We start from the raw sequence: 26,972 nt of genomic DNA, 5'->3' as shown, positions 1-26,972 counted from the left end.
CTGATCTAAAAACCTTTCCCATCTCCAGGAAATCAGCTCTTTGTTCATCCAAACAGGCCCTGAGAACACTGAGTAGTTAGGAATATGAAAGATCATAAAATTATTTTTTCTTTGTGTTTATTTGATTCTATTAAAGACATTTTGATAAAAATGACGGTACCGCGATTTGGCTGCAGCTAAAGCTGTTTGCGGCAAAGTCCCGCCCCTTTAACTGTCTCCGCCAATCATTCTTGAAGGCTTAATCGCATGTCATCAGTCTGACCAATCAGAAGTGGTTAAAGTCTTCACTTCCTTGTTCCAATTTAGCTCAAAAAGTCTCTCTGTTCTAAAAAAAAATAGCAGCTAAAGCTCGTCTTTAGCGGTGTAGCTTTCCACAGAATCCAGTATCAGACCGTGGAACAAGTGAACAAAACATTGAAGCTCAGAGACGCTAGTCTTTCTGCCCTTTTGCGGCAGTTTTCACACTACATCTTCCATGATGCATTGGGTTAAAGGGACAGCGTCTTAGCGTACAATGAGTTGTCCTTAAACGTCTTGAAACCACAACAAACACACATCAAACCGTTTTTGAATTTTCTAACTTTTATTTCATCTTTTTGAAAAAAACAGCTACAACTTCCTGCTTTTTCTGCCACAATTATCACAAAAATGCACGTGAGATTGCGGGGGGGGGGGGGGGGGGGGGGGGGGGCTGTCGATCAATACAGACTGAGTTTTTTTTTTTTTGGGATGCTGGTGTGCCGCGGGGTCTTTGTCAGGGTTAAAGTGTTTTGTGGCCTCAAAAACGGTTGAAAAACACTGATTTAGAGTATAATTTGAGTTATCTTAACTTTTATTTAAGTAAATCTGTTGCAGTAAAATGGAAATAATATATCACAAGTTGTGTCTTCGTCACAATATTGATCACTAATCTCACAAATTGTGAGTTTTTCCTCATTTTGTGCGGCCCTGGTGATGCATCGATACGGAATGTTCTAAGTAAAGATCAATTGAATAATCCAGCCTTAATCTAAAGTGGAGCAGAAACTCTCACCCTACACACAAAATCTAAACACCATTCATTTTCTTTTTCCATAAAAAAAGGGTAAATGTTACATTCTGGAACTTCTTCTGGTAAACTTAACAAAAAAAAAAAAAAAAAAGAGCAACTACATTTGATTCTATTTCTTCTGGGAAAAGTAAATCATTGGAAATCCTCCTGTCATTTGCCTGGATTTAAAAGAAGAGAAACCTCTAAGAGCCCTCCTCTGAAGTCCTTTTTCTTATTTATTTCTTCTATAATAAAATAGCATGTAAAGCACTTCAGTGCAAACTCTGGTGTACAAAGTACTTTTCAAATCAAGGTCCTTTGAATGTAAAATCATGGGGAAACTTCACAATTGTAATTAGTCAAAGACACTTAATATTTTTTGGGATAGATCCACCAACCATGTGCATGAAGATCTTTGAAACATGAAAGGGCATCCACTGTGACACAAATGGTTAACCATTTAGAAACAGAAATCATCTCCTTGCTCCAGTGAGGTGTGGAGAAGCAGGCAGCGCATTGAGGACTCCTAAAAATAATGCCCGGGGATAATAAGAGTCAGTGACATCTCAAAGTCTAAGAAGCAGACATGTTTAACCAAGCTTATTAAAGCCTGGACTAATCTCCTCTTCCACTTCCTTATCCAGGCATCTACTAAACAGACTTAACCGACATAGAATGATCCACTCACAACATCCCTGATTGCTCTGATTTGCTTTATGCTTTCACATGTACTTTTATAAATATGTTTGTGCCATTTAAAAAGCATAGCATGGCAATATAAACTTTTTTTTTTTTACTTTTTAAATATTTTAGTGTCAAACCACCAATTAATGATCCGTCATTAAAGGCACAAGTGCTATTTTACACCATTTTAAACCTGCAACCACCAAAAACCTGCTCCATCTTCCAGAACAGACCTAAAAGTGTACGGCGTTAAAACTAGAATATGCCCCATCAATGTTATGGCTTTGCAGTGGCCTATTTCACTGAGCTGAGGTATTCAGCAGGGAAATAAAAGGAGACACACATGTCAAATAACCAGTGCTGCTTTGGTTCGAGAGAAATTGGAGCAAATGATTTGAAGCTAAGGATGCAACCTAGATAATACTAATTGTCCTAAAAATGGATACCTGCTCCCCCTCCATGTACTACATGCTTCTGTGAGTGACGTGCGTAAGAAGTTGAGAGTTAGCATTTTAGAAGTTGCACAGATAGAAGGAGCACGATCAAGTAAAAGTGCATTTGCGATAAATCATGGCCCACTGTTCCTTTGTGTCCACAGCACTATGTATCAATGCAGTGCAGGGCAACTTATTCAACAGCAGCTCCCACCTGCCCACACACCAGCTATAAAAATAGCTAACCTACTCAGCTAGACTCCAGGATGAGGGGGCAAATCCCTCAGTATCCTGGTCTTTTGGAAGCATTTTTTGGTGACACTAGCTGCAGATGAAATGAACAACAAAAAAAGCTCATTTATCAAGAGTTGGCCAGAATTCAGGGACCAGGCAAGTCACCTTAAGATCTTTCTTGTAGTATTACTGGCATGCAACCCAAAGCTGCTGCATCGCTTTTAAAACTTTAAAACTTTTAAAAACTAAAGCCATTACAGGAAAGATGTAACCAACGCATAAATTAGTGAACAGCAGAAAACGCAAACCGAAGTGGAAATCGGCGTGCAGCTGCCCAGTTAGCTGCAGCCTGATATAAACCCTACAACCTCTAATGCACACTTTGACCGTGTTTACCAATGCAAAAGTCATTAACGACAGCATTATCATAATGCACTGATTGACGAAGAGTGTTAGGTACGTTGAGAGGGGTGGCAGTAGCTCAATGAGTTTTACGGCTGGCTGCCAAAGTTGGCTTAGGGTACGAATCCCAAGTATCCATAGTTGTGTCCTTGGGCAAGACACTTAACTTTACATTAGCTTCAGTTGGAAGAAACCACTAATTCACTGTGGCTATTGTATCTGGTAAATGACTAAAAAGAAAGAAAAGGAAATTATTGTTCGTTAGCAGCCAACAAATTTTAGCCATTATGCCAAAGAATGTTACAGGACATCGCCTGCAGTGCTGCAAATTTAAAGAAGTATTTTAAATATGATGTCATTAATACAGCCTTAACATACTCTAAATTCTTAAAATGTGTCTTTTGCCATGTGTCTGCAGTGAAATCCAAACACAAAGCAGCTTTAAAGCAACAATAAGAATGAATTGTGAGAAGGAAAAGAAGTGAAAACCATAAAACAAAATGCAATACTATCTACATTACTGCAAAAAGGCACACAGAGACTGAACTCCAGAAAGGTACTATAAAGGACAACAAATGTGCAAGAAAATGCACTAAACAAACAGTTTGGAAATCAAAGACAATTGGAGCAACCATTCACCATTTGCATTCACAAATTTATTCCATTTTACTGTTTCTGTGGTTTCTATTTAGGCCCAAAAAAAAGTGGTTTCGTTCAGAGTTTACAAAGATTGAAAGCATTTGTATTTGCTATAGTATTTGTTTATGTCAAGTCATTAACATGACAACACTTTACGGTAAGATTGCTTAACTTCCAAATATGCAACTCCACAGGGACACAAGCTTACTGGCAGATGCAAAGAGCCCAAAAAGTATGTCCTGAAAGAACCCATCCTCTGGATTTACCTGATGCATGGTGTATATTAGAAGGTATAAAAAAAATACAAAAGTGGGGAGAAAAACACTTAGTACTCACGTGGAACTAAGAATTAGACGTCTTAAACAGAAAACACTGAGGAATCATAGCAGCATATGTGGCAAGACATAATTAACGAGCAAGCTGCTACTATAAATAACAACAAAAAAAAAATCTCAGCTCGTATTAATATGATCAATGGTTGTCTTGTATTTAAAAATTAGAATATGCAATATATTTATGGAGAAACTAAAGGGACATTATGGATTTGCCCATGGGCCCATTATTTCATAATGCGGCCATGGTTGCTGCAGACACCCGCATGGACAAAGCAGATCCAATAACGAAATGTAATCCAGCAATTTACAAAAAATAAACAGCTCTTTATTTTTGGCAATCATGGCACATTGCCTTAGATTTATTAGGATTTCTTTCTGCTGCTTCTTCTTCTTCTTTGTTTTTTAGCTAACACACCTAGCAACATATTAGCTAGCAATGCCAAGAAGGCCTAAGACGTTGACTACCCATGCAGCAGTGACACACTGACTCATTTGACAGTTAAGAAATGCAGGCTGATCAAAATGACCGCACAACTTACCGAGCAGTAATAATTTCAGTTCTCTCCTGGAGTCTCGCTTGTCTCGACGAAGTTGTTTGTCAATTTCTGCATTGATTCGTTTCGACTCCTTCGCTTCCTCACTCAGGCAGCAAGCCATCATGGACTCCAGAGTCATCCCCTCCGGTTTTTATGGCAGCCCGGTTTGAACGGGACCCGACAAACACTCCGTCACGGTTTTCCGCGTCTCCCCCAAAATCCCCGACCCTCGCTTTGGAGCGCAAGCGGGGAGGTGGTCAATCGGGCCGGGACGAATGGATGGACCGCACTGGGGGGGGAGGGGAGTGTAGCCAGGGGCCTCGCTGTCAAGTTGTCCCCCCCCAGCCGAGAAGAACTGCGCCTTCGCCGTGTGTTCACCGCAAATCACGGACGATTCAGACCACACAGACAGTGGGGCCTCACTGATTTGCCGTAGATGCACGTCCCAAAACACGACTAATGTCAAAAAATATTAACCGTACTAGCCACTCACTACCTGCCTATAATTAACCCCTTGTGTCTCTTTGATGTCCAATTATAGCTTTTCGGCTGGCACTACGGTCTTGACAATCCGCCCAAAGTGGTTCAAATCTGCAGTTTCGCGGCATCCAATCCCGCAACAGCTGATGCCAGCACTGTCCCTCAAACGTTAGTCCAACAACATCAGCTATGTCGTTCGCCAAATCAGACGTAACGCCTCAGAAGGCTGCCCTGCTAGCCCGCTAGCTCACTAACTAAGCAGCGCCTCGGCTAAAGTAGTGTCAGCCCGCAGTGATTGAAACAGCAGGCTGGTTGAAGGAATTTTTGCGCCTAGCTAGCAACAACGAGACAGCACTCCATTACATCCTGAAGGTAAAAAAAACACCCAACAACGAATATATATATAAAGATACAACAAAAGCTAGAAAGAATGCGTGCCGAACCGGCGGCTTTGACTGGAAATGTATTCACTTCAAACAGAAGGCTGTCGAGTCGCTCTCCGCTGGAACAAAGTGGGCACACAGCAGGATGATGCCAAGCGAGGAGAAGGAGGGGGGGGGGGGCTAGCGTGGTGCTGACTGACAGACGACGGACTGAACGAAACGATTAGGAAGGAGACCAATTGAATGAACCAGACGGGTTTCGGGGTGGGACCTGTTTGTGCGCTCGCGCTAGGTCACAAAACTATGTACATAAAAAAATAAAAAAAATAAAAGCCTCTGTAACATGTATCCGTCTAACTTATATAATATGAATACATATTTTGAAGTAATTGATAGACAAAAAATGTTATCTGCATTCTATTTTTCAAAAAATGGACACAGAAAATTAATTAAAAAAAACATTTGTTGGAGTCCTGTGATGAAATCACAGCGACATCTTGTGGCAGCCGACGGTAATTGTCATCTTTTCACCTTCGAAGACAATAATTTGGAAAATTACAAAATCCATTATAAAATCCATTAATGGGTACTTCTTATTTTTTTATAAGAAAACTTCGCAAACTTCATAATATATAGTGTGAAATTTAGAAAAATATTTGTAGTCCTACTTTGATGTATACCCACTCTAGAGAAAATTGTGTCAGTGTGTTCTTGTAACATTTTTCTCATGATGTAACATTTTTCTCATGATATATAAAGAAATTAAGATAGAAATTGCATGTATGAGTAATTCTTTACTGAAATTGTTGTGAATCAGGAGGAGATGAAAAAAGGCCATTGGAAAAAGCTCGTAACTGTGACAAAAGTGCAAGTCGGCGTGCCACACACTCCCTGCTCTGCACCATTCCAATGTATCCACTTATCCAATATATCCACTTGAGATAAGATAAGATATTCTTTATTGATCCCACTTTGGGGAAATTCAATTGCTACAGCAGATCAGTGCAAAAAAAAATAACAACAGCAATGTGCAAAAAGAATGAAAGGGTATTTAAAATGTGCACAAATACAAAAGTAATAACATTTAACAAGAAGAAAAATTGACACCTATATACACTATTACGATTTAACATATGTTATACGTAATAATAAAATAAAATAAAGTAAAAGACAATATTTTCGGATGGGCTCTGGTTGCATGATAACCGGTTTTGTACATGCATATTTAAACTGTGGCATTGTACAATCTAACTGCTGTTGGAATGAATGACCTGCGGAACCATTCCTTCCTATGGAGGGTTTAACAGTCTGCAACTGAAGGAGCTGCTCATCACTGTCTGATGTAGTGGGTGAGAGGTGTTGTCCATGATGGATGTTAGCTTGGCCAACATCCTCCTTTCACCCACTTCCTCCATAAAGTCCAGTGGACAGCCCAGGACAGAACTGAGTCTCTTTCTGTCCCGGTTTGTGCTGCCTGCTCCCCTACAGACCACTTGCAGACAAATAGATCCATGCAGGTCTTCGTTTTCCTCATCCAAGCTGGCATCTGGTTAAAAACAGATAGCTCCAAAATTGCTCCCCATATTTGTTGCACCGAAAATGTTACGGGGTGTGAGAGGCTGTAAGTTAGCAGGACAGAGTGTAAACAGGAGGACAGGGCGGACGGCGCCTTCTGGGTTCTCTTTTCTTAAGCTCTGTCATTTCTCTTTTACTTGCGCTTGTTTTTGTGTATTTCATTATGAGGGGCTTATTTAATTATTTTATTACATGTGTGGGGATCGGTTTTATTGTATTCTTGTTTGTTTTTTATGGAAAGCACCTTGAGCTGTCTGTTTGACATGAAAGGTGCTTTATAAATAAAATTAATTTGAATTTAAACAAAGGGATGATGGGAAATAAGTAACAGTTCTGCCCACAACTCAGAGGAGAATTTCTAAAGAACTACTGTTTCTCGACCTAGAAAACAACACAGATTTTATTTCTTTTTTTTTGTGGCTAAAAACGGCACAACTGCAATTAAAAAACCACTGGGAACACTATTAAAGTAGATCAAAAGATGATTGAAGTGGGATTTTTAAAGGTGTTCATCAGTCTAAAAAAATCTATATGTTTTAAATAAATTGAAAGTTTTTGATTGCTAGGTCACCAGAATGTAAAAAATGTAAACATTTGGTCATGGATATTAATTGTATTGTCTCAGGGACACATTTGAGAATATATATTTAATATATATTTATAGATTTAAATATTTATAAAACGAATAAAATATTGCATCTTATGTGTCAAAACACTTGGGCTTTAAAATGACCAGAATGTACTGGTAGTATCTACATTAAAGTGAAAACATTGAAGCTCCTTGAAGTAAAAAAACAGCTTACTTATTTTTTCTTTAATAAGTTATCCCAAAAAAGAGAAAAAACAATTTGAAAAGCATATTTCTGGTATTTTTATTGAGTGAAATCATTGCCTTGCTGTTGAAAATAGTCACAGAAGAGACCTCTGACTTCCTCGGAGTTTCTCTCATCCATGCTGGCTGAGGTGAGAGGCCTGTGGTCAGGTTGAGGGCTCTCGGTCTCAGCCACTTCAACCTGCCACTCGGTTTTGAAAGCATCCCCATGGGACTCGCACATGTTGTGCAGAATGCAGCAAGCCAGGATCATGGTGGGCACCACGTCCAGCCTGCAGTCGTTCCTCTTGCTAAGGCACTGCCAGCGAGCTCTCAGCCTCAGCAGCGCCTCCTCAGACACGCGCAGCGCTCTGTTGAGCTGCTGATTAAACACCTGCTGCCTCTGCGTCAGGGCGGCGTGGTTCTTCCTCCGGCTCCTTTCCTCTGGGAAAGCCTTCATCAGCCAGCTCTGAAGCGGGTAGCAGGCCTCACCCAACATCACATACCTGGAGAAGGCAGGCACAGTTTTGTTAGCATGAAAAAATGATGACAAATTCTTTACAAATGTCCCATATTAACTAAACAGACATTCATGGGGTTCTCCACATGATTTGCTTTGCATTTCTTTATGTTTTTTTTGCAATTTTAAAGGCAAATTTTCATCCCTGCATTTTCTTTGGCAAGGAATCTGATCCTCGTGATATTTATTAAGTCAAACTTTACATTTTCATCTGTCTTTTTATGCATCTTTGTTTATAGTGAAACATATATTTTGATAAAAATGTGTTCATCAGAGATGACATTTTGTAGGATGTCATTTTTTATTTCCTTATTACAGTTCTACAAGCATGTCCTTTTAATCATAGTGCCTCTCGTTTAATGCTCCACGTACGTCTTCATCTTCCTTATCTGAGCCGACATCTGGCTCAAATCTCTACGGCTGGATGGCTCCAATATTGCTCATGATATTTGTTGCACCTGTAATGTTAGCTTTTGATATAATTAACATGTTTGAATTCAATTTAATAACAACAATAATTAGTTTCTAGCCAGCTGCTAGAAGTTAGAAGCTGGGGAAAGTATGGTGTACTGGGGTTCTATTCTCTACTCATTTCTACTTCTCTCCTCAATTCTTGATCATTTATTCATCATTAAGTTCTCTGTTTGGTGCAGAGCGATTCATGTGTTCTCCCTCTTTCCCGGGAGTGATTCCAGATAACAGTTGGCTCGTCCGTGCCCCTGTACCTCGTCTCTGGCTCTTCTCTCTTCCTGCTCCTACACTTGGCTGTGGATCCTGCCTCTGGCTGGTTTTGCGTCCCTAGCCGTCCCCCAACTCATCTGCATGAAGCCCATCTGCTGGACTATTTAAACATGAAGTTGTAGAGTTAGATAAGCTAATTCTTCTCTAACAGTTCTGGTACATTACTGATCCATCCTGGGGAGGATCCCTCCTTCATGTGGAAGCCCCTGAGGTTTCTTCTTCTTCTTTTCCCAGAATCCGTTTTTTTTTTTAGTTTTTATTTACCGAGTAGGAGGGTCTAAGAACAGGGACGCCCAGTTTAGCTTAGCCTGTTTAGTTTAGTTTAGCCATTAGCTATTGAATTCTATGACTTCATGTTCTTTATGATTTCATGTTTATCACACGATTAACAGTATGAAGCCCATTGAGACGACTATTGTTGTAATATTGGGCTATATAAATAAAATTGAACTGAATTGAATTGAGGGGCTGTAAGCTAGCGGGAGAGAGTGTAAACAGATGGATTATAGAATATCAACAGAGGGTTAATTGCGCACCAACGGTCCCGCCCCCAACTCAGAGGCCAATTTCTAATGAAAAATGACAAAATATATCATGAAAAACGACACACATTTTTCTAAATTTTGCATAAAAACTGCATATTCATTTGTAAAAGACCACTGGGAACGCTTTTACTACAGATCAAAATATAGTTGGGGTGGGACTTTAACATGAATATATTGTTCTGTTTACAGAAAATGTCTGTTAGTGGATTGCTGACCTATCAACATTTGTTTATGTGCATATTTACAGCAAACTGTATAGGATCTATTATAAATGCCTTTTGTCATTCACTTTGCAAATTTAGCCCAATTCTTTCTACCAAGTTTTGGTTTTCTTATCCCCTTTCTGGCATTTTTCTGGTGAATTATTAGAATTTCGTTTTCTCTGACTTTACGGCGTTTTATTTTATTTTTTTACTGGAGCGACCTGTGAGAAGTGAAGGGATTATGGGTACTTTTGGAGTCAATCTCAAATCGATCAAGAAGATAAACACAAAGACGCAGAGACACATTTGCTCATGTCACAATAATATATACCCAAGCTCTGCTGTTAGAGCATCTCCATTGATCCTTAGTGAGCTTCAGCTAAAGCTCCAGCTCTTGTCAAACAAAACGTTTGTTTTTGCTCATCAGTCGACCATGAGAAATTAAGAATAACTCAGGGAATTTAAAAAATTGAACAAAATGTCAAAAAGCTATTTGGGTTTAGGCAGCTTGTAAAAAATAATAAACAGAGGACTGAAGAAGTAGAACCTGTTCCTAAATAAAGAGTTGCGTGCGTGTTTGTCTTCTGTTGAATTTACTGGTTTCTGTGGACTTCTTGATTAGTCATGCTGCCTGCAGACAATTGACAAGAAAGCAGTCATGTTTGTGACACCCTCTTGCAGGGTTCTCCTGGGATGATAAAACTCTTCCCAGCATTACTGCATTATTCTTTCCAAAATTTTAACTCAAAGACCCACTCCAAATATATGTTTATCTACCATAAAAGCGCTCTCAGTAGTCTTTTAGTTATGATTATGCAGTTTTAAGCAAAGAGAAAAAAAACCTGTGTCATTTTTTTAAGATATACTTTCTGCAAAGCGGCAGGAGTTCATCAGAAATTTGCCCTCGAGTTGTGGGCGGGACTATTGGTGTGGAGCAACCCTGCCCCCCTTCCTGTCGCCCATAACTGAGCTCTCTGTTTACACGCTCTCCCGCTAGTTTACAGCTCCTCACAACCCCAACATAACATTACAACAGAAATGGCGATATCCAGCCGTACAGTTTTTGAGCCAGAAACTCAGACGAGGAAAACAAAGACGTACATGGATCCAGTGGGCTACAAGTGGATGGAGCAGGGAGCTTGTGGCCTGCCCAGTGTTTTTTTTAAGTAACAAATGCGCTTTAAAAAAATTTCATCTACTCCTGTTTTGTTTTGTCTTTGAATAAAAAAATACTCAAAAATACAACTATCAATCATCAAAAAAATGCCACAAAAACGTGTTAAAAACCAAAAAAAAACACATTTTTTTATCAATTTAGAGCCACAAATGGACATTTCTGATCTGTAATCAGACACAGTTGACCCATCAATTATAGCATCCTCGCGTTTCACAAAAAACTTTTTAGTTTTAACATCAGTAAGTTCTTATTATTTCCTAAAATAATGAAGTGGAGTACAAAAGAAAATGAATATTTTCATTTGTACTCATGTATTAGCAACAATTAATTGTACTTTCCTTTAAGGAAAAAAGACATTTAAATCATTCCAGAAAAGCTTTTTCTAGCTTCTTGGAGTGGAACTTAACTTGAAGATTTACAGCAGGTTAGATGTGTTAATGATTTATGTACAGATCAAAATATATTAATGATCTTTCCAATCTAATTCCAAAATTTGTTTTAAAATAATTTTATTTTGAGGATTTCTTGCTAAATAATTTTATTTTAATTAAAAATGGACAGTAAAATTGAAAAATGTGAAGTTTTTCATTTGACTTATTTAACGTTTAGCTAAAAGCTTCACAAATAAGCTGAACTGTCTTTCACTTTCAGAATCAGCGCTGCTGCTAACTGTACCTCATGGCTCTGCCCATGAATGAAGGGGGCTGTGCGGGCGACAGTCCTCCCTCTGAAGCAGTGGCCCACAGTGAAGAGTTTTGTAAAATTTCAGCTGGATCTGTTCCACCTGGGAAGCTTGCACACACATCCCAGAAGTGACCCCGCCCACTTACAGCCACCTGCACAGACAAAACTGGTGAGCAGTCGAAATCCAAAACTTTTAGGCCGCAGAAAGCGTTTTGTTACCTGTGAAAGTACTGAGAGCCAGCCGGCAGGGTTGGCATAGTCCAACGCATTGTTTGATGGAGTGATGATGGCTGTGTGAAGGGTTGCTATGGCAGCAACACAGTGAGGAAACCCCCAGTAAGACTCAAAGAGCCGAGCTGAATCCTCCAGCTCCTGTTCATTGGGGGGCTGCAGGTACGTACAGCTGAGCAGAGCCACGATGGCGTGACACATGTCCCTAACACACCTGCAGACGGTGGACTTCCCCACCCCGAACAGGGAGCTGATGGTGCGGTACTCAATGTTTGATGCCAGTCGCCACAACGCCACAGCCACGCGCTTCTCCACCGGCAGGGCCAAGCGGAAGCTAGTGTCCTGGCGAGCCAAACGCGGCCGCAGCTTCTCACAGAGGTAGAAGAAAGTCTCCCGACTCATTCGGAACTTGTCCAGCCAATCCGAAGGCTGGAATTCTGTCATCACCACCCGCTCCCACCAATCAGAACTGGGAGTGGTGGTCCAGGGGCGAGTGCGAATACGGACGCTGGAGTGGATACCTTCAGCTATCAGCATCTAAGGGATGAAAGAGGAGGCTTATAGCAAACTCTTAAGGAGTGCATCTATCAGTTTGGTTTGGATGCTCCTAGCGTGATAGCTTCTGTCATTTACCCTCAATAACACAGGAATAAATTTAAACTATAATTAATAGTTAAGATGTTATTCTTAACGTCCTAATATCTAAAATAGGGGTCTTGGACACATCCGTTGGGGCCCTCTGGTTAAACAAAAATAAAATGTTTTAATTTAAAAAAGTAACTGCAAAGTAAGTACTGGTAAGTAGTGAAGTAAAAAAAAGTATTGTAACCAATTTTATTCAACTCATTCACGAAAACTTTAAAGAGAGTATGAATCAAAGGTCGAACAAAAACATTTTGACAGCATTTTGTGCGCCCTGTAACACAGAAAAATCAATTGGAGGTCAGTAAACACAACCTAAGTAAAGGTGGATTTTCTATTTATCGAAGTAATTCAATAATTTTAATTGTACCTTATTGTTAAAATTTTGGTAAGGGTCACTTAATTAACTTTAATTTTTTCTGATTTCAATTAAGTACCACAATCAGTAAAAAATAAAATAAAATAAAAAAAGGCGGTGTGGGTTTTTTAAATCACTGCTGACATCAGTAAGAATCTCAATTAAAAACATAAAAATAGTATTTTCTTGTTTACTGTCCCCTTTAGCTTCTATTTAATTTCTATGCGGATAAAAAATGTTTGTTTGTTATTTAGTAAACGTGTTTCTTAGGTTCAGGTACCTAAAAAGCCAGAGTTTTAGATGACACAAGCTCCATCACTGACCATGAGCATCCTCCTCTGTCTCTGCAAGAAGTACTGGCGGTGGCGGATGCGCCGCTGGATCTCATGGCGCGTCTGGATGTTTACGTTATTAATGTCTCTTCTTCGCTTCAGCAACAAGTACGTGAGAAGGAACATCATCGAGCGCAGCTGCTCATCATTTTCCATTCTGGCCGATGAAAACCAGAGGCCGCTCCAAGTGGGAATTTTACAAAGATGTGAGCATTTTCCAACCGAGGAAACCTCTGTTGTTTAATTTTTGAGGTGACTTCCGGTCTCTGTTGGTTTGGTCCAGTTAAGGAAGGTGCTTCCCTCTAGCGGCAGAAAAGAGTAACAACAAAGAAAAGGCAGAGGCAGCAGGACACAGCACAGCTTTGACTTGAAATTTTTGCTCAGGGACTTTAGATTTCAATTGAGGCTTGAGATTTGGAACTTGAGTGAGTAATTTTCATTCATTATATTCATTTTTTTTGCTCCAGGACAGGTCTAAAAAAATGTATCTTTTCAATACTTATGCATTCAGAGTGCAAAAACACCAACTGTCTAAATTAGTGTTCCTATAAAATTGTTTTAAAACATTTTAATGACAAGTAATTATTTATTTTTAACTTTTTAATTTCTGTTTTAAAATGTATTTATGGCCCACATGATCATCTTTTGATATGTTTTAAAAGCGTTCCCTCCTAGTGGTCTTTTAATTATGATTATGCTGTTTTTGGTTGATAGATCACACACAGTTTACTTTAAATATGCACATAACTAACTGTTGTCAGCAATCCACAAACAGCATTCTCCGTAACATTCACTGGAGCAAACAGAACAATATAATCATTCACTTTAAGTCCCACTCCACCTATATTTTGGATCTGTCGTGAAAGCGTTCACGGTGGTCTTTTAAATATGAATATGTCGTTTTTATCAGGACATTTGTTGTTGTTTTTTTAAGACATATTTTCTGGAGAGCAACAGAAGTTCCTAAAAAATTGGCCTCTGAGTTGTGGGCGGGACTGTTGGTGCACAAACAACCCTCTGCTAAAATTCTAAATAATCCCTTTGTTTACTCACAACCCCAACCTAACATTACCGGTGCAACAAAAATGGCGAGCAATATCTGAGCTATGCAGCTGTACAGGTTTGATCCAGATACTGGCTCTGATGAGGAAAACAAAAACATACATGGGTCTATTTGTCTGCAAGTGTATGCAGCAGAATGGAGCAGAGCAGGGAGCGTATTTTCTGCGTCACAAACACGTTCTCTTTCAAACATCATTTTTTCCATCTGCTCCTGATTGGCAATGATTTTAAATGTAGAAATACTCATAAATGCAATTAAAACTACATTTTCTTTGTAAATTTCCTCCATCCTTTAAAAAAATTCCGCGAGAACATGTTAAAAAAAAAACAAAAGCATAATTTTCATCTGAGTGGTTTTTTATCGCCCTTAACCTTAATTTGAACTTGAAACTTTTGAACATCTCAAGAGAACTGTGTGTAAAGCTGCCAGCTAAGATTCCACTGCTGTCTGCAGCGGCCATAAAATGCTTCTGCTGATGTGCTGGCAAAGGATTTAAACTGTTGAAGTGATTGACACGGAGAAAAGCGCAGTTGTAGATCTGAAATTATGTGTATTTATGATCCTTAAATAAAATGGCAACAGTTGATCTATGCGCGTATTTTTGACCACAACTGCAAGTCAAGTGTAAATGGTTCTCAGTTGTTCAGCTAAAACTATGTCTTATTTCTCCTGGATAACTTTTCAGTATCTCGAAGTTTGGTCTTCAAAACATTGATGTATATATTTTATTTTCTTACATTTTGTGAGCAGGTTACCTGCAGTACATACATTTTATTATTAGGTGCAAAATATTGCAACAAATTCAACAGAGAGGTTAGAAGACAACTTTCACTCGTGTAATAAACAAGTCTGCAGCTGCATTTTCGAACTCCTTGGCATCCATGTTCCCTCCGGGCCCCCGGCTCCGTGCTCCATCCATGGCCTGGGCCAGCTGGTTAGGAGAGATCTTGGCACTGGCCTCCAGGTAGCGGATCGCTTTCACATTGCTCTCCACGCATGCATAGGCTTTGTTATTAGCGTTAATGCAGCAGTCCGGCTCACAACCCGCAGAGGTCTCCAGAGCTTCTTTTAGGGTCCCCAGCACCGCCAGGCACAGCGCCCGCGTGGCGGGCCCCTCGTGCGGGCAGCACACCTCGGCGTAGAGCTTCTGAGACTGCCGGATGTAGTCTGAGAAAACGGCACAGGTGAGCACGCCGTGCCGGAAGACATCATAGGGGACGACCTCGTGGTCTTGGCAGTGGAGTCGTCTGAGGAGCGGGGCAGAGGTGGAGGCAGGGACTCCGCCCTCACTGCATAAACACTGCAATGTCTGCGTGTAGAGGCCTCCTCTGACTCCTCCTCCTCCTGCTTCACCTGCTCCAATGGGGTCGTCAGAGCAGGAGCCGTCCGGGCCGTCGGGAACCTCAGCAGCTTGTCTTTGACAGCCGGAGACGTTCAGTAGATCGTAGGCCACGCGGACATTGTTGCTGAACGCTGATCTGAGAAGAAAAAGGATTTAAAGAAAAACATGTGATGTGGATTTGCTTCAAAACTAAAACTCTGCCAAGCTGGTTCAGGTGGACTGCGACAGAATATTGGAGCCACCATGAAAGAACAACGGAATTAAATAAATGAGAGAGAAAAAAAGTGAAATTATGAGAAATATGTCAAATAAAAAATAATAATAAGGCCGTTCAATTATTCGAAAAAAGTCAACTTTTTGTATGAGTAACATTTCAAAAGGAAAAAGTTGTGCTTTTTTGAAAATGTTTGAACTTTTGATAAAAATATTGTTTTTCATAAATAGTGAAGTAGATTCAGCGAGATTATTGATCAATGTCATGTTCATCCTATTTCTCTGAATTGTCTGCAACATAAATGAAACAAGTAATGTTCAATTTTCTTTGCTGAAACATTTTAAGCTAAATATTTATTTTCAAAAACATGATTTTCTTTGATGTTAAATTGCAACTTTTTAAACCATAAATTTACAAATTTACTCTGATAAAATGTTGACTTTTATATCATAACTTAATTCTCATAAAATACGAATTTTTTTCTCTTAATTTTGCAACATTATTCTTGTAAAATTCAGACTTTTCTCTCATTGTTTTACAACTGAATTCTCGTATAATTTTGACTCTTTCCCCCATAATTTTACATTATTCTTGTGACATGTTGCCCTTTTCTTATAATTTTAAACCTTTATTCATTCATCTTCTAAACTCGTTTCTTTTTTGCCGAAGCCCATCCCGAAAGTCATCCATGTATATCTTTGGCTTTTCTCTCATTATCTCACATCTTAAATTGCATAAAATTTGACTTTATTCTCATAGTTTTAAGACTTTATCCTCCACATCAGTGACTGACCTTCTCAGTGAACGGGGTCGCTGCAATGGGATCTCCCATCTTCTGGATCTGACTCTTTTGATTGGATCGGGGGTCCTGTGGTAGTGTTCCTACGTGAACTTGGGTGGGGGTCACTGATGTGGACATGTCCCCAAAATATCGTTTCTCCACTTCAGGACCAGGCCAGGTCTCTACATTCCATCATTTTATCACTCTTTTTATCATGGTGTGCGTATGTGTGTGTGTGTGGGGGGGGTGGGGTGGGGGGGTGGGGTTGTCGGCACTATTTGTCTTGTCATCTTGTTTTTAAATTTTATTGTATTTTATGCACAGCACTTTGAGTGACACGTGTTGCTGTAAAAGTGCGATATAAATAAAGTTTGATTTGAATAATTCCTGTAAAATTTTGACTTTTTCCTTATACTTTTACAACTTCAATCTTGAAGTTCTTTTTCATAATTGTACGACTTTTCTCATTTTTACTTTTGATTTTTTTTTCTATTATTGTGGCCTTAATACTCCTTCAGGACAAATTTGCGGACATTTAAACCTTGGACAACCTTCACTAAACTCACTAAGCTGTTTAAAACTGTTTAAACGAACCCCACATTCATGACTGGTTTATTAATGGACAGGACTGGAATAACAAGGATTTTTAAAATTGCCTAGATTATTTTGTCTTCATATGAAATAAAAAATGTTCTAGGATAAACCTATGGCTGCACATTTAAACTCCAAATCAGATCCATCGTTAGTCTTGTGAAGGAGAAGCAGCTCAGACCTCTGAGAATGATGCGCCAGCCGCAGGTGCCACAGCGCTCGGTTGAGATGCTGCTGCTCCTGTGCGCATGCGCCTGCGCCGTTCATCTGCTCGTCTTCCCCGCATCCAGCCGGGCTGCTGTCCGTCACCGAGGCCAGGTTGCAGAAATGGTCCGCCAGGAACCCGATGGGGTCGTCGGACCTGGCTTCGACCATCTTTAGGAGGGCCCCGCGGAGCAGGTCCCCAACCCCGGCCTGAGACAGGAACTCCACGTCGCTGTCGGGTTTGATGGCTTTGCCGGCGGACATTCCTGAAGGAATAGCCGCGGACCGGCGCTTTTCCTTGTCAGCCATCGTAAATGTGTAACGTCTCGCTCGGGTCCTGGCAACGGTGGCGGAAGTGACGCAAAACATAGCAGTTTAAACTTTATTTTATTAAAAATAACAACAAACACATACGTAATTCTTAAAGTGAAAAAGAAGCATTACACAAAGGAGAAATACATTGGAAAAATCTTTCAAATTATATAAATTGGAGAGAAAACAGGCACGCTAACTGCCAGGTACATTTTGTTTAATAGCAAAATTAAAGAAATACATAAAAAATTCTACTTAACATTACCCCAAAAATATATGTATATCCAAATCCTCATATATAAAATAACTGTAGTTTTTGTAATGATTTCCTGAATCAATTCTTCACCTTTTCTACTTTTGTAAATTCTCCTTTGAATTCTGGAACCAAATAAAAAGATTTATAAACAACACATTAAACAGTAATATTTTGATAAAATTTGACGCAAGTTCTCACATATTTCAACTCTGATGATGAAAAGGTTAATACATAGTATTAAGTTTTTACATCTCCAAACAAAACTTTACTGGATTCATGATAGAAATGTTTCTATTGTATGAATATGTTAAAAAGATTAGCACATCCAAAGTATGATGTGACACTTCAACAATATGCCTTTTTTGTTTGTTGAATAATTCCCTTAAGTTTGTGTTAATGTTTTTATTTGTTTTTTTTATAGTAATTTTATTTCTTACCAGCACATTTCCCTTTTTTGCTAACTATGTACATGTTGTTGTTTTCTTTTTGTTTTTTTGTATACTTTAGTCTATTTTTGGAAAGGTGATTCTGATTCTGATTATCTGCTAGTAATGATCTACTTGATGATGTGGTTTGTACTTTGGTATACTGTTCATGAAGTATTAAAAAAATATATATATATACACTTTTTTGGCACTTCATAAGTATTACCTTACACAACAACAATATTAGTAATAGTATTAGTAATAATGAATAATAACAACAAATGGAAAGGAGGAAAATAACCCGTAAATAATAAGTTAAATACCAGTGGTTCCAGGTGCTCTTCTTATGAAATGTACTGGTATTATGGTAAATAATTGTTTGATTTGAAAAACATGTTCTTGTGAATATAAAATATTCCAAGTGTTATTAAATAACTAAATCAACTTCTCACTAAAGATGAAATCAAAAAGTATATGGTGTTTTCATAAACGTGTTTTAACTAGCAATAAAGAATACCACTGTAAATTTTTGCAAAATTAAATACATGTAAACATAAGGAGAAAACAGATCCGTCAGGAAAGTGACTCATCTCTCCTCTTACAATTGGCTCAGCTGTAACGCAATCTGGACCCCAGCTCGTTCCTTTATCGTCCTTTATCGTCTAAGCAAAGAAAAAAAAAACACACAAACAGTGCAACACATTTCACTTCCACAATCAATCCTTCCAGACTCATTTAGCTGGGGATTGGTACACTTGCAGAATAACACACCAACACACACACACGTGTGTGAAGGTGGCATTTTTCCAGAGATGATAGGAAAACTCATGTAGAAAGAATTATGATTTTGTTCTATTTTTTTCTCCCAACAGATTTTCTAAAAGTTTTAAAATGTTTTGTAGAAATGTATTAAGTTTTAATCTGTTCCAATGAAATAAAAACACATTATTATTGTTCCTTGACAAATATTGAGTGCTTGTAATTCCTTTTCTTAAAAACTGCAGATAATTACATGAATACATTTTCTACATGTAATAAATGTTAAAAAATATTAGGTTGCTCAACATATGTGCTGGCTGTTGCAGATTAATTTGCATAATATGTTTTTTATTAAAATGAACATAGGCTAGACCTTAGAAGGTGAACCGAAAGAAAAAAAAAAGCAGTTTAGGGAAATCAATACTTATGTTTATTGTATATAAATAGGCATTTACACAATGACACAAGACTAGAAAACAAAAAACAAATAAAGCAAAACCTAAATCTGTTTTTAAAACAGTATTTTTTAGGAATGCAGCACAGTATACAGTTGAACAGTACTGAGGCACAGCAGCTTAGTAAACTTCAAATATAATACAGACTAAAAAGACTTAACACATTTCTTCTACATGAATGATATTTATCACAAGTACTCTAAAATCATTTTATTTTAACACCTAGTTAAATTCTCAAATGTCTTTTGTTTGATCACAAAATACTTGTTCTTCTAAAAAAATAGGCTTACAGTAGTTTTGCACTTTGTTTTAGCTAAAAATGTGCAATCACAGAGCACATGCAGTGTCATTCTCGTGTGCGTGAATTCCGTTTGTGATGGGGATAGGTACATGTTTCCCATTGGGGAGTGTAAATGTTTTCAAAGCAGCCACGTCGCTGTTGACATAGGTTGTGTGTGCAGACAGGAAGTTCCTCTGCAGCTTGTGCTCAAGCATCATGTGGTTCTGAGGAGGAAGACCAAGGCATGCCCTGAAAACACAAAGACTGCTGTTAGAAGGTGAACAAGAACCTAGTTTATGCACATACAAAGAAATCAAATAAAACAGTGTGCTGCATATTTTTTTTAAATTCACACCTCATGATGTTTTCAATGCAAGCCCTCTGACGGAAGAAGGCATTGATAACAGGGGTCCCTGATGGCACCATTGGGGCCTTGCAGAGGTAGGAGAGGAGGGCTAAGACGCTGTGGAAAGACTGGAAGTCTTCTTCTCCCTGAGGCTTGATGCTCACACGCTGACAAAGCTCAGTTAGGATCACCAGGTCAAGAATGATGGGGCTTGCAAGCAGAGAATCCTGTCGAGATAAGAAAAAAGGTAATTGGTTATGAAGGAGTGAGAAAAAATATTTACTAACATGAAATATTTATGTGCTCATGCACACTTGCCATTTAATTTTTTTATTTCTAAATGGTTGCCATTATTTTTTATTCCACCACTGGAGGGAGCTAGTGTTTCTGAATTTCAGATTTAATAAAACCTTACTTTAAGTGTAATTACAATGAACGCATCAAAATAAATAATATTAAAAATGTGTTTGTAAATTTGATACCACTGATGGTTCAAAAATGAATTGTGTTCAGTTTGAACCTTAAATTACTTCCAGGATTGTGCAGCTTCAGTTTAAATGACCTTAATGTGTATGCATGAGATCTTGATGCTGAGCATCTCTCCTCTATGTCTGTTCACAACGTGGCTTATGGCTGCAGAAAAAAAAAACAACTCACCTCACAGGTGTTGTGCATTGCAATAGTATTGAGTCCTCCCATCATGATTTCTGATGTGTACTCATCCATGGCTCGTTTGCTGTCTCCCACATAAGGGACATATTTAATCACCACCTAAAATAAGACAGAGAAGAGGTTGGAATTTTCTTGACGTCTAACCGCTGCTGTGGATTTCCTCACATTTGTGATGCTCTGACTTACACAGTGGTCGGGTTTCTCTCCAGGCTTGTACAAAATGGGGTTGGACTGGACAATGTCATCAACTACATTGCTCTTAGAAATCTCTTTGGAGCGAAACTGCTGCGGGGCCGACAAGTTTTTCCCGTCATTGTTGCCAAGGTGATTGTAACTGACAATAGACGTTGGCTGAAAAAAAGAAAAGAAACGTTTTTGTTTTAAGTAAGTAAAGTAGGTTTAATTTCCCCCAAAACATCAAACCCTGCTTGTACCTTGATGCCTGCGCTAACCAGAAAGTCCACCAGCACTGACTTGATCTTGGTTTGACCGGACTTAAAGTCATCGCCGGCGATGAAGACGCCTCTCTGCATGGCCAGCTCTACTGCTCCAGGAACAAAGGTGTTCTGAGGAGCTCCGTTAATGTAGGCGCAGCCCTCCAGTATGCTGGCCACTGCAAACAGAGTGGAAGGGGAGACTTCTGCCCCAGCCTGATAGATGGAAAAAAAAAAGACAAGAATAGACATTAATCAGAGTGCTCAGTAGGACTGCACAATATAAGGAAAACTCATGATTTGCGTCATTTGTAATCAATATTGCGATGACGATATAACTTGCAATTTATGAACAAATAGCAAAATGACTAAAAACGTAATTTCCATTTCACTGGTACAGTTTAATTTAAATAAGAAACAACATAATCATCTAACAATAAAAGGCTTGATCTGCTTAGACAACAACGTGAAGGGCTCCATCCCATTGGTCAAATGTATAAAGGGATTTATTTGATCTGCTAAATACTTCAAGCTGCCGTAAGATTATTTTAGCACATTTCAGGTAACCATTTGTCGCAATTTTTGCAGACTTTTGCGATATGCATATGAAACAGCTTGATATCGCAATAATGATAAATTTGTGATTTATTGTGCAGGCCTAGTACTATGTCATTTGAGCTTGAAACTTGAGTTCAAGCAATCATCTTCACTCACCTGGATGGCAGCCAGCAGGTTTTTAGCTGTGTCATTGATGCCTGGAACAATATCACAGAAGCGTTCTGTGTTTGCCGTCCACAAAACGATGACTTTGTCCACGCCGCTGGACTGTCTGAAGTCCCTAATGTCAGCTCGGATCTGCTCCACCTGAAGGGTAATTCCCATTTTTTTTGTCAATCAACTGTAAAAAGATGATCTGAAAACCAACACAAGAGGACCAGAGACTCTTTTCACCTGCTCTGTCAAAGTTCCAGTGAGGACATTGTCTGCTCGGCTCTCCTGATTTGCAGCAATGAATTCTGGGATATAGATGGATGGCCTTGGTTTTAGGCAGCTCATGTAAGGGCGCAGCTGCTCCTGCAGAGACCAGTCAAGCACCTTAGCTCTCTCCATTGCTCTGCCCAGATCCATGGAGGAGATATCCCACCCTAAAAAAATGTTTTGAATTCCTTCAAATGAGCTTATTTCATCATTTTTAATTGAGACAAATGAAGTTATTTTTTTTCCTTTTGTTTTTATCAGGAGGATAGTGTAGCATACCATCAAACACAATGTTGTTGGGGTGAACCATGGGCAGGACGTCACGGAATGGAACATTTACTTCTCCCTCCAACCCCGATCCCAGACAGACTGTGGAGGACTGCAGCAGGGAGCCATAGTAGTTTGCTTTCTGTGGGCAATGGGTAAGAAAAATAAGAGATTTGCATTCATTCTTCTGTTCAGAATAGATTACAATTGGTATGCTGTATCATATTATGTTTTAAGTTATTTTAACTTTAGTGTTTCCTCTAAATGTTGATGTCAGGGGAGTAAAAAATGTCCTGCATTCTATTAATAGTACATTTTCAGGTCTGTTATACATTTTTGAGTTATTTTATCTCATAATATATTGTGTTGTGTTTTTACATAAAGTTTTATTTAAAAAAAATACAATGAACTGCCCCATCTATTTCATTTTTCTGTCTTTATCAATGAGTTCAAACAATACATGAACACAATAAGAAAGTCTGACAATAAGAAAGCCATTAAAACATTTGATCTGTGCGTCAGTTTCAATGTATTAGTGTAAAATGTAACAATAACCCCCTGGCTTGTTCCTTCCTTGTTGCTGTTTTGCATTGTTCTGTATTGAATTGATACATTCAATAAAGTTTGGGCGAAAAAAACCATGCCGTGTAAATGCGGCCTCAGATGAACTTTAATGGGGCGGGGCTTAAGAGTTAGAGGCAAACCAGATTCAGCGTGATGATCGAGGGGGCGGAGTTTGAAGGGGTGAAGGCTGAATGTGAACGCGGAAGACAAATGATGAGGATTTTTTCAGCCAACTACATTAATTACTACGTTAATCAATGAGCTATTGTTTTTTTAACGAACGATTATTTAAATGTGCTCAATTTTATTTATTTATTTAAATAAAACATAATAATAATAATTCTCACTTGTTGATTCTCCACAGAAAAAAACTGTATATATGAAGTAACAGTCTCCCCTCACCATCTCCCCGTTCTTGGTCCTCCAGGTCAGCCCCAGCTTGTTGGCCAGCACAGCCGCGGTGACGGTGGTCCCGTTGTTGCCCCCCCAGCCCACCAGCATTACGCCGAGCCGCGGGACCCGCCGCTCGGTGCGAAACGTCATCTCCGTGGAGCGCGGAGTCACCTGCAGCGGCGGGGGAGCACAACCGAAATGAGCTGCGGTCCCGGCGTGCGCATGATGAACCAGGACCTACCGGCCGGGAAGTGCGTCACTCACCGTGATGTTGCTCCCGTCCTGCTGCACGGACGTACTCTCATAAGAATACTTCGCAAAGATGTGAGTATCCGTGTACTTCACGTTGGGACTGTTTATGTGGATGTTCACGGACATGGTAAAAGTCTGTAAGGAGTTTGAAAACATCCGACAATACATTTCATGATGACTTTTGCTGAGATATTCATTGTAAAACGAAAAAAATGAACACCGGAAATGGTCTCACCTTGATTAAATGGGATAATTCTGAAAGAGCAAGAAGATTTCCTTTGGTTGATCGAAGCTAAAAGTCGAGTAGGTCGTGATGCGCTGAATCTCCGGAGCTGCAGTGAAGTCTCCCTCGTGTGTCGGTTCAGTGAATCGCACCGGTCCCGTCCTCTTATGTAAGCCGAAAGGATGGAGACAAAAGGACGAGCAGCGAATAGCAGAGCTCCTTTTCTCGGGGAGGTCCTGCAGTCTGCTTGAAATTTTCCGTTCCAGAGGGTTCTGCACGTGGATTTTAATCTTCCATCTCCACCGGTCTGCTGCGGGATTTTTCCAGAAAAACAAGGCACACAATGAGTGATGAGAAATAGGCGTTGTCTCCCATTAATAAAAGCCTATTTTGATCGAAATCCAGATATAATATTCATAGCATGTATACATAGTCATGGAGGTAAACAATCAAATTCATGTAATTTTATTTCTACAGAAATAAGTAGGTTGCAGTGTCTCCTACATTCCAAAATAAAACTAATAAATCAGCAAATGCTGGTTGAAGATGTGTAAACCATAACATTTTTCATAATAGATAAATCAAAAGAGACTATCAATTTTGCAAAGAAAATGAACACAAAAGTTATTTAATTTAGTTTTTTACCTTAAAATTTCAAAGCTGCAAATGTGAAACAATTTAAAGAGCCCCATGATTTTCAATAATCTACATAAAAACATTGAATCCACCTCAAACTCTCCTTTCACATTAGTTTTTTATTATTCATTTATTTATTTATTTTGTTTTATAACTTGTTCTGTCCAACAACTGAGCAAACAGATTAGAGCTGAAGGCCTTTTGTGTTGGACAGGTTTTACTATTACAAAAAGAGGTTATATAACTTCGAGAAACCAGGGTGTAGATTTGTTTTTATTTTTTTATTTTTTTATTTATTTGTTACATTTAGTGTGTGTGGGGAGGGAGAGGAAGAGAGTGAAAGGAAGAGAGGTGGAGAAAGTGGGGGATACAACTACTTGAATAAGTTATTATTTTAAGATGTGTTACAATTATACCAGATCTGCTGAGACGACAAATATCACTTCCAAAGGTGAAATTCTGACACGCAGATGAGCGGAAGACATCAGTCCATCAATACACGATGGGTTAGGAGGAGGGATGAAGCAGACAGGGAGCAGTGTGGCAGTGTGCACGTGGGGGTGGAGATACATGCACGCTGCCGAAGTGAACCGTGTGTTCATAAGGGGAACCAGATCCTCCCCAGCCCGACCAGCCAGACCAGGAGAAGGGGGGAGAGATCCCCAGGCCAGGAGCGCCCCCATTGACGGGACCCAAGCAGCCCAGGAGGGGGGCAGGAGGGGACCGCCCACCCACCCAGCCAAGTGCAGAGGAGGCCCCCAACAGGGGCCCCCTCCGGCGTCTGGGCCCCCAGGCCACTGGGCAGGCGTGCTTAGCCGTGCCAGGCGGCAGCCATGGGGGCCACCGGACACCGAGACACGGGCCAAGGACGAGGCCAGGGCCCAGAGAACCCATGAGCCGCCCACCACCCAGCTGGCGCCCCGTCTCCGCAAGCCAGCCCCGGCACCCGACCCATTAGGTTTTTAAAAATAACAGGTTAATTTCGGCTCAAGTAATGTGACCATATGAAGCAGATCAAGGTTTTAACATCTAATGCTGAAAAGTTACATCTTGCAGCTTCAACGCTGATATCCATCTCTAGTTCATAGTGACATTTGAAGATGGAAACGGAAAAACATGAACATTCTTAATTCCACCTATACTTTGTTGAAAACACCACATCTTACTTATCATACTTGTGCTCGAGAAAATAACCTTCACCTTGGAACAAGATTATCGTGCTGTTTTGTGTGTTTAAATAAGTTTGGAAAAAAAGATCAGAAGATGATCAAATTTAAATTGACCTATGATGCCTGATATAATGTGATAATAAATCCGTTTTAGTTTTGCCAAATTCCAAATGAACTTGGGCATTAAAAAATAATTTTCCTATTTTTGGCTGTGACAACCCAATTTCCCCCCGGGGTTCAATAAAGTCCTATGTCATTTTATCTTATCTTATCTTAAGAATTAAATTGCTCTTAGTTTAGGTAATCAGTTTACTCTAAAAAAGTCTTCAGCGGTATATAGAACGACAAGGGAGAGATATTTCTGCAAAATTCACAAGGTGATTGGAAGCAAAAATTTAAATGTGGTTTATTTTGTGGAATGAAAAAAGTAAATGAGACAAAATATAAGATAAAAAAATATATATATAACAGTATAAATGTGTTTCAAAACACGAGTAACTCCTCACAAAAGTTGGGTATTTAAAGACCTACTCCAATGAAAATCATGTTTTGGGTGTTTTTAAGATGTTCTTAAAAAATGTGTCCTGGATACATAAAGAAGATTAAGCTTAAAATTGCATTTCTATGTATTTCTTTATTCAAATTATTGTGAATCAGGAGCAGCAGAAAGACTGTAAACAAAGGGATGATGGGAAATGAAGGCAGGCTTACTCTGTGCCAACTGTCCCGCACAACTCAGAGGGAAATTTCTGATGAACTCTCTGCTGCTCAGCAGAAACAATGTCTTAGAAAACGACACAGGTTTTTTTTTTGCTAAAAACAGTATAATTAAAATTAAAAGACTACTGGGACTGCTTTGGAGTGGGACTTTAAAATAATTAAAAAATAATTTTAGGTTGTCAATTTCTTCATTTCCCATCCATAACCTACATCATGAAATATCTTTTTTAGGTTTTCCCACCACGACACATTTTGTTTTACAAAAGCACATGGCTGTCTACCAGATACAGACAAGCACATCTTTCTATTCATATAAACCTTTTAGATCTATCTCATGGGCAAGTGAGGGGATCATTCGATTTATAGCCAGAATTGCAAAATGAAAGCTCCAGCCGCTGCGTAACTGCTTTTATAAATTGATATGGGAGGGTGGCTGTGTGTATTGCTCATGCAACACCGTTAATTGCAGTTAATGTCTGCTGGTTGCCTCTGCTTTTTAATCATCTGATGTTCACAGTCTGGATTGGCCCTCTGAGATCAGCTGAGACGAAAAGAGTACACAAGTTCAGCACATTATGCCTTACACAATGCTTTTACAGTGTGACAAACTGACCCAGTGATCACCTTTAGCTTGATATCAGGAGGACTTAAACTAGGATT

The 26,972-nt window shown here is 39.3% G+C and overlaps 4 protein-coding genes across 6 annotated transcripts in view; all 4 read right to left on the bottom strand.

Annotated features, from left to right (window-relative positions):
• LOC101161353 (guanine nucleotide-binding protein G(q) subunit alpha) overlaps positions 1-5,361 on the bottom strand; it is a 28,390-nt gene extending 23,029 nt beyond the window's left edge. Inside the window, exon 1 of one of the 2 annotated variants that reach the window (XM_023951298.1) lies at positions 4,298-5,361. In XM_023951298.1, the coding sequence (XP_023807066.1) occupies positions 4,298-4,433 (136 nt within the window). In that variant the 5' untranslated portion in view covers positions 4,434-5,361. The remainder of the gene's footprint in view (positions 1-4,297) is intronic. The other variant, XM_020713942.2, reaches the window with a different exon arrangement.
• Positions 5,362-7,579: 2,218 nt separating this feature from the next.
• LOC101161104 (putative nuclease HARBI1) lies at positions 7,580-13,248 on the bottom strand. Of its 2 annotated transcripts, none has more exons than XM_004082223.4 (4): positions 12,968-13,248; positions 11,633-12,181; positions 11,405-11,565; positions 7,580-8,049 (listed from the first exon to the last, which is right to left on the bottom strand). In XM_004082223.4, the coding sequence occupies exons 1-4, from the start codon at positions 13,130-13,132 to the stop codon at positions 7,605-7,607; spliced, it is 1,320 nt and encodes a 439-aa protein (XP_004082271.1). In that variant the 5' UTR covers positions 13,133-13,248; the 3' UTR covers positions 7,580-7,604. The 2 variants fall into 2 exon arrangements, with proteins under 2 accessions (XP_004082271.1, XP_020569371.1); XM_020713712.1 differs by having other exon boundaries at positions 12,925-13,032.
• A 1,497-nt stretch (positions 13,249-14,745) lies between these two features.
• On the bottom strand, positions 14,746-17,513 carry tpgs1 (tubulin polyglutamylase complex subunit 1). Its single transcript, XM_004082222.3, has 2 exons — positions 17,149-17,513; positions 14,746-15,517 (listed from the first exon to the last, which is right to left on the bottom strand). Exons 1-2 carry the CDS (start codon positions 17,478-17,480, stop codon positions 14,854-14,856), a joined length of 996 nt encoding a protein of 331 aa, XP_004082270.1. The 5' UTR covers positions 17,481-17,513; the 3' UTR covers positions 14,746-14,853.
• A 1,816-nt stretch (positions 17,514-19,329) lies between these two features.
• On the bottom strand, positions 19,330-23,939 carry isyna1 (inositol-3-phosphate synthase 1). The gene is made up of 11 exons (XM_004082221.4): positions 23,800-23,939; positions 23,577-23,699; positions 23,322-23,483; positions 22,368-22,497; positions 22,062-22,255; positions 21,825-21,974; positions 21,111-21,326; positions 20,863-21,027; positions 20,662-20,775; positions 20,014-20,231; positions 19,330-19,907 (listed from the first exon to the last, which is right to left on the bottom strand). The coding sequence occupies exons 2-11, from the start codon at positions 23,688-23,690 to the stop codon at positions 19,706-19,708; spliced, it is 1,665 nt and encodes a 554-aa protein (XP_004082269.1). The 5' UTR covers positions 23,691-23,699; positions 23,800-23,939; the 3' UTR covers positions 19,330-19,705.
• Between the last annotated feature and the right edge of the window lie 3,033 nt (positions 23,940-26,972).

This window comes from Oryzias latipes, chromosome 22 (assembly GCF_002234675.1).
Source record: "Oryzias latipes chromosome 22, ASM223467v1".
In the NCBI taxonomy this organism is placed as follows: Eukaryota; Metazoa; Chordata; class Actinopteri; order Beloniformes; family Adrianichthyidae; genus Oryzias; species Oryzias latipes.
The sequence above is the reverse complement of the archived record's forward strand: the minus strand, read 5'-3'. Positions and strand labels throughout refer to the sequence as shown.

Excerpts from the sequence above, each read along its gene's own strand:
- LOC101161104 (XM_004082223.4), bottom strand. The coding sequence starts at position 13,132 with ATGGAAAATGATGAGCAGCTGCGCTCGATGATGTTCCTTCTCACGTAC. Across the intron at positions 11,566-11,632 it reads GGCTCTCAGTACTTTCACAG|GTGGCTGTAAGTGGGCGGGG; the intron begins GTAACAAAACGC and ends TTGTCTGTGCAG. Across the intron at positions 8,050-11,404 it reads TTCATGGGCAGAGCCATGAG|GTATGTGATGTTGGGTGAGG; the intron begins GTACAGTTAGCA and ends TGCCTTCTCCAG.
- tpgs1 (XM_004082222.3), bottom strand. The coding sequence starts at position 17,480 with ATGGCTGACAAGGAAAAGCGCCGGTCCGCGGCTATTCCTTCAGGAATG. Across the intron at positions 15,518-17,148 it reads CTGGCGCATCATTCTCAGAG|ATCAGCGTTCAGCAACAATG; the intron begins GTCTGAGCTGCT and ends TTTTCTTCTCAG.
- isyna1 (XM_004082221.4), bottom strand. The coding sequence starts at position 23,690 with ATGTCCGTGAACATCCACATAAACAGTCCCAACGTGAAGTACACGGAT. Across the intron at positions 23,484-23,576 it reads AGGACGGGAGCAACATCACG|GTGACTCCGCGCTCCACGGA; the intron begins GTGAGTGACGCA and ends CCGCCGCTGCAG. Across the intron at positions 20,776-20,862 it reads GAGAGAAACCCGACCACTGT|GTGGTGATTAAATATGTCCC; the intron begins GTAAGTCAGAGC and ends GTCTTATTTTAG.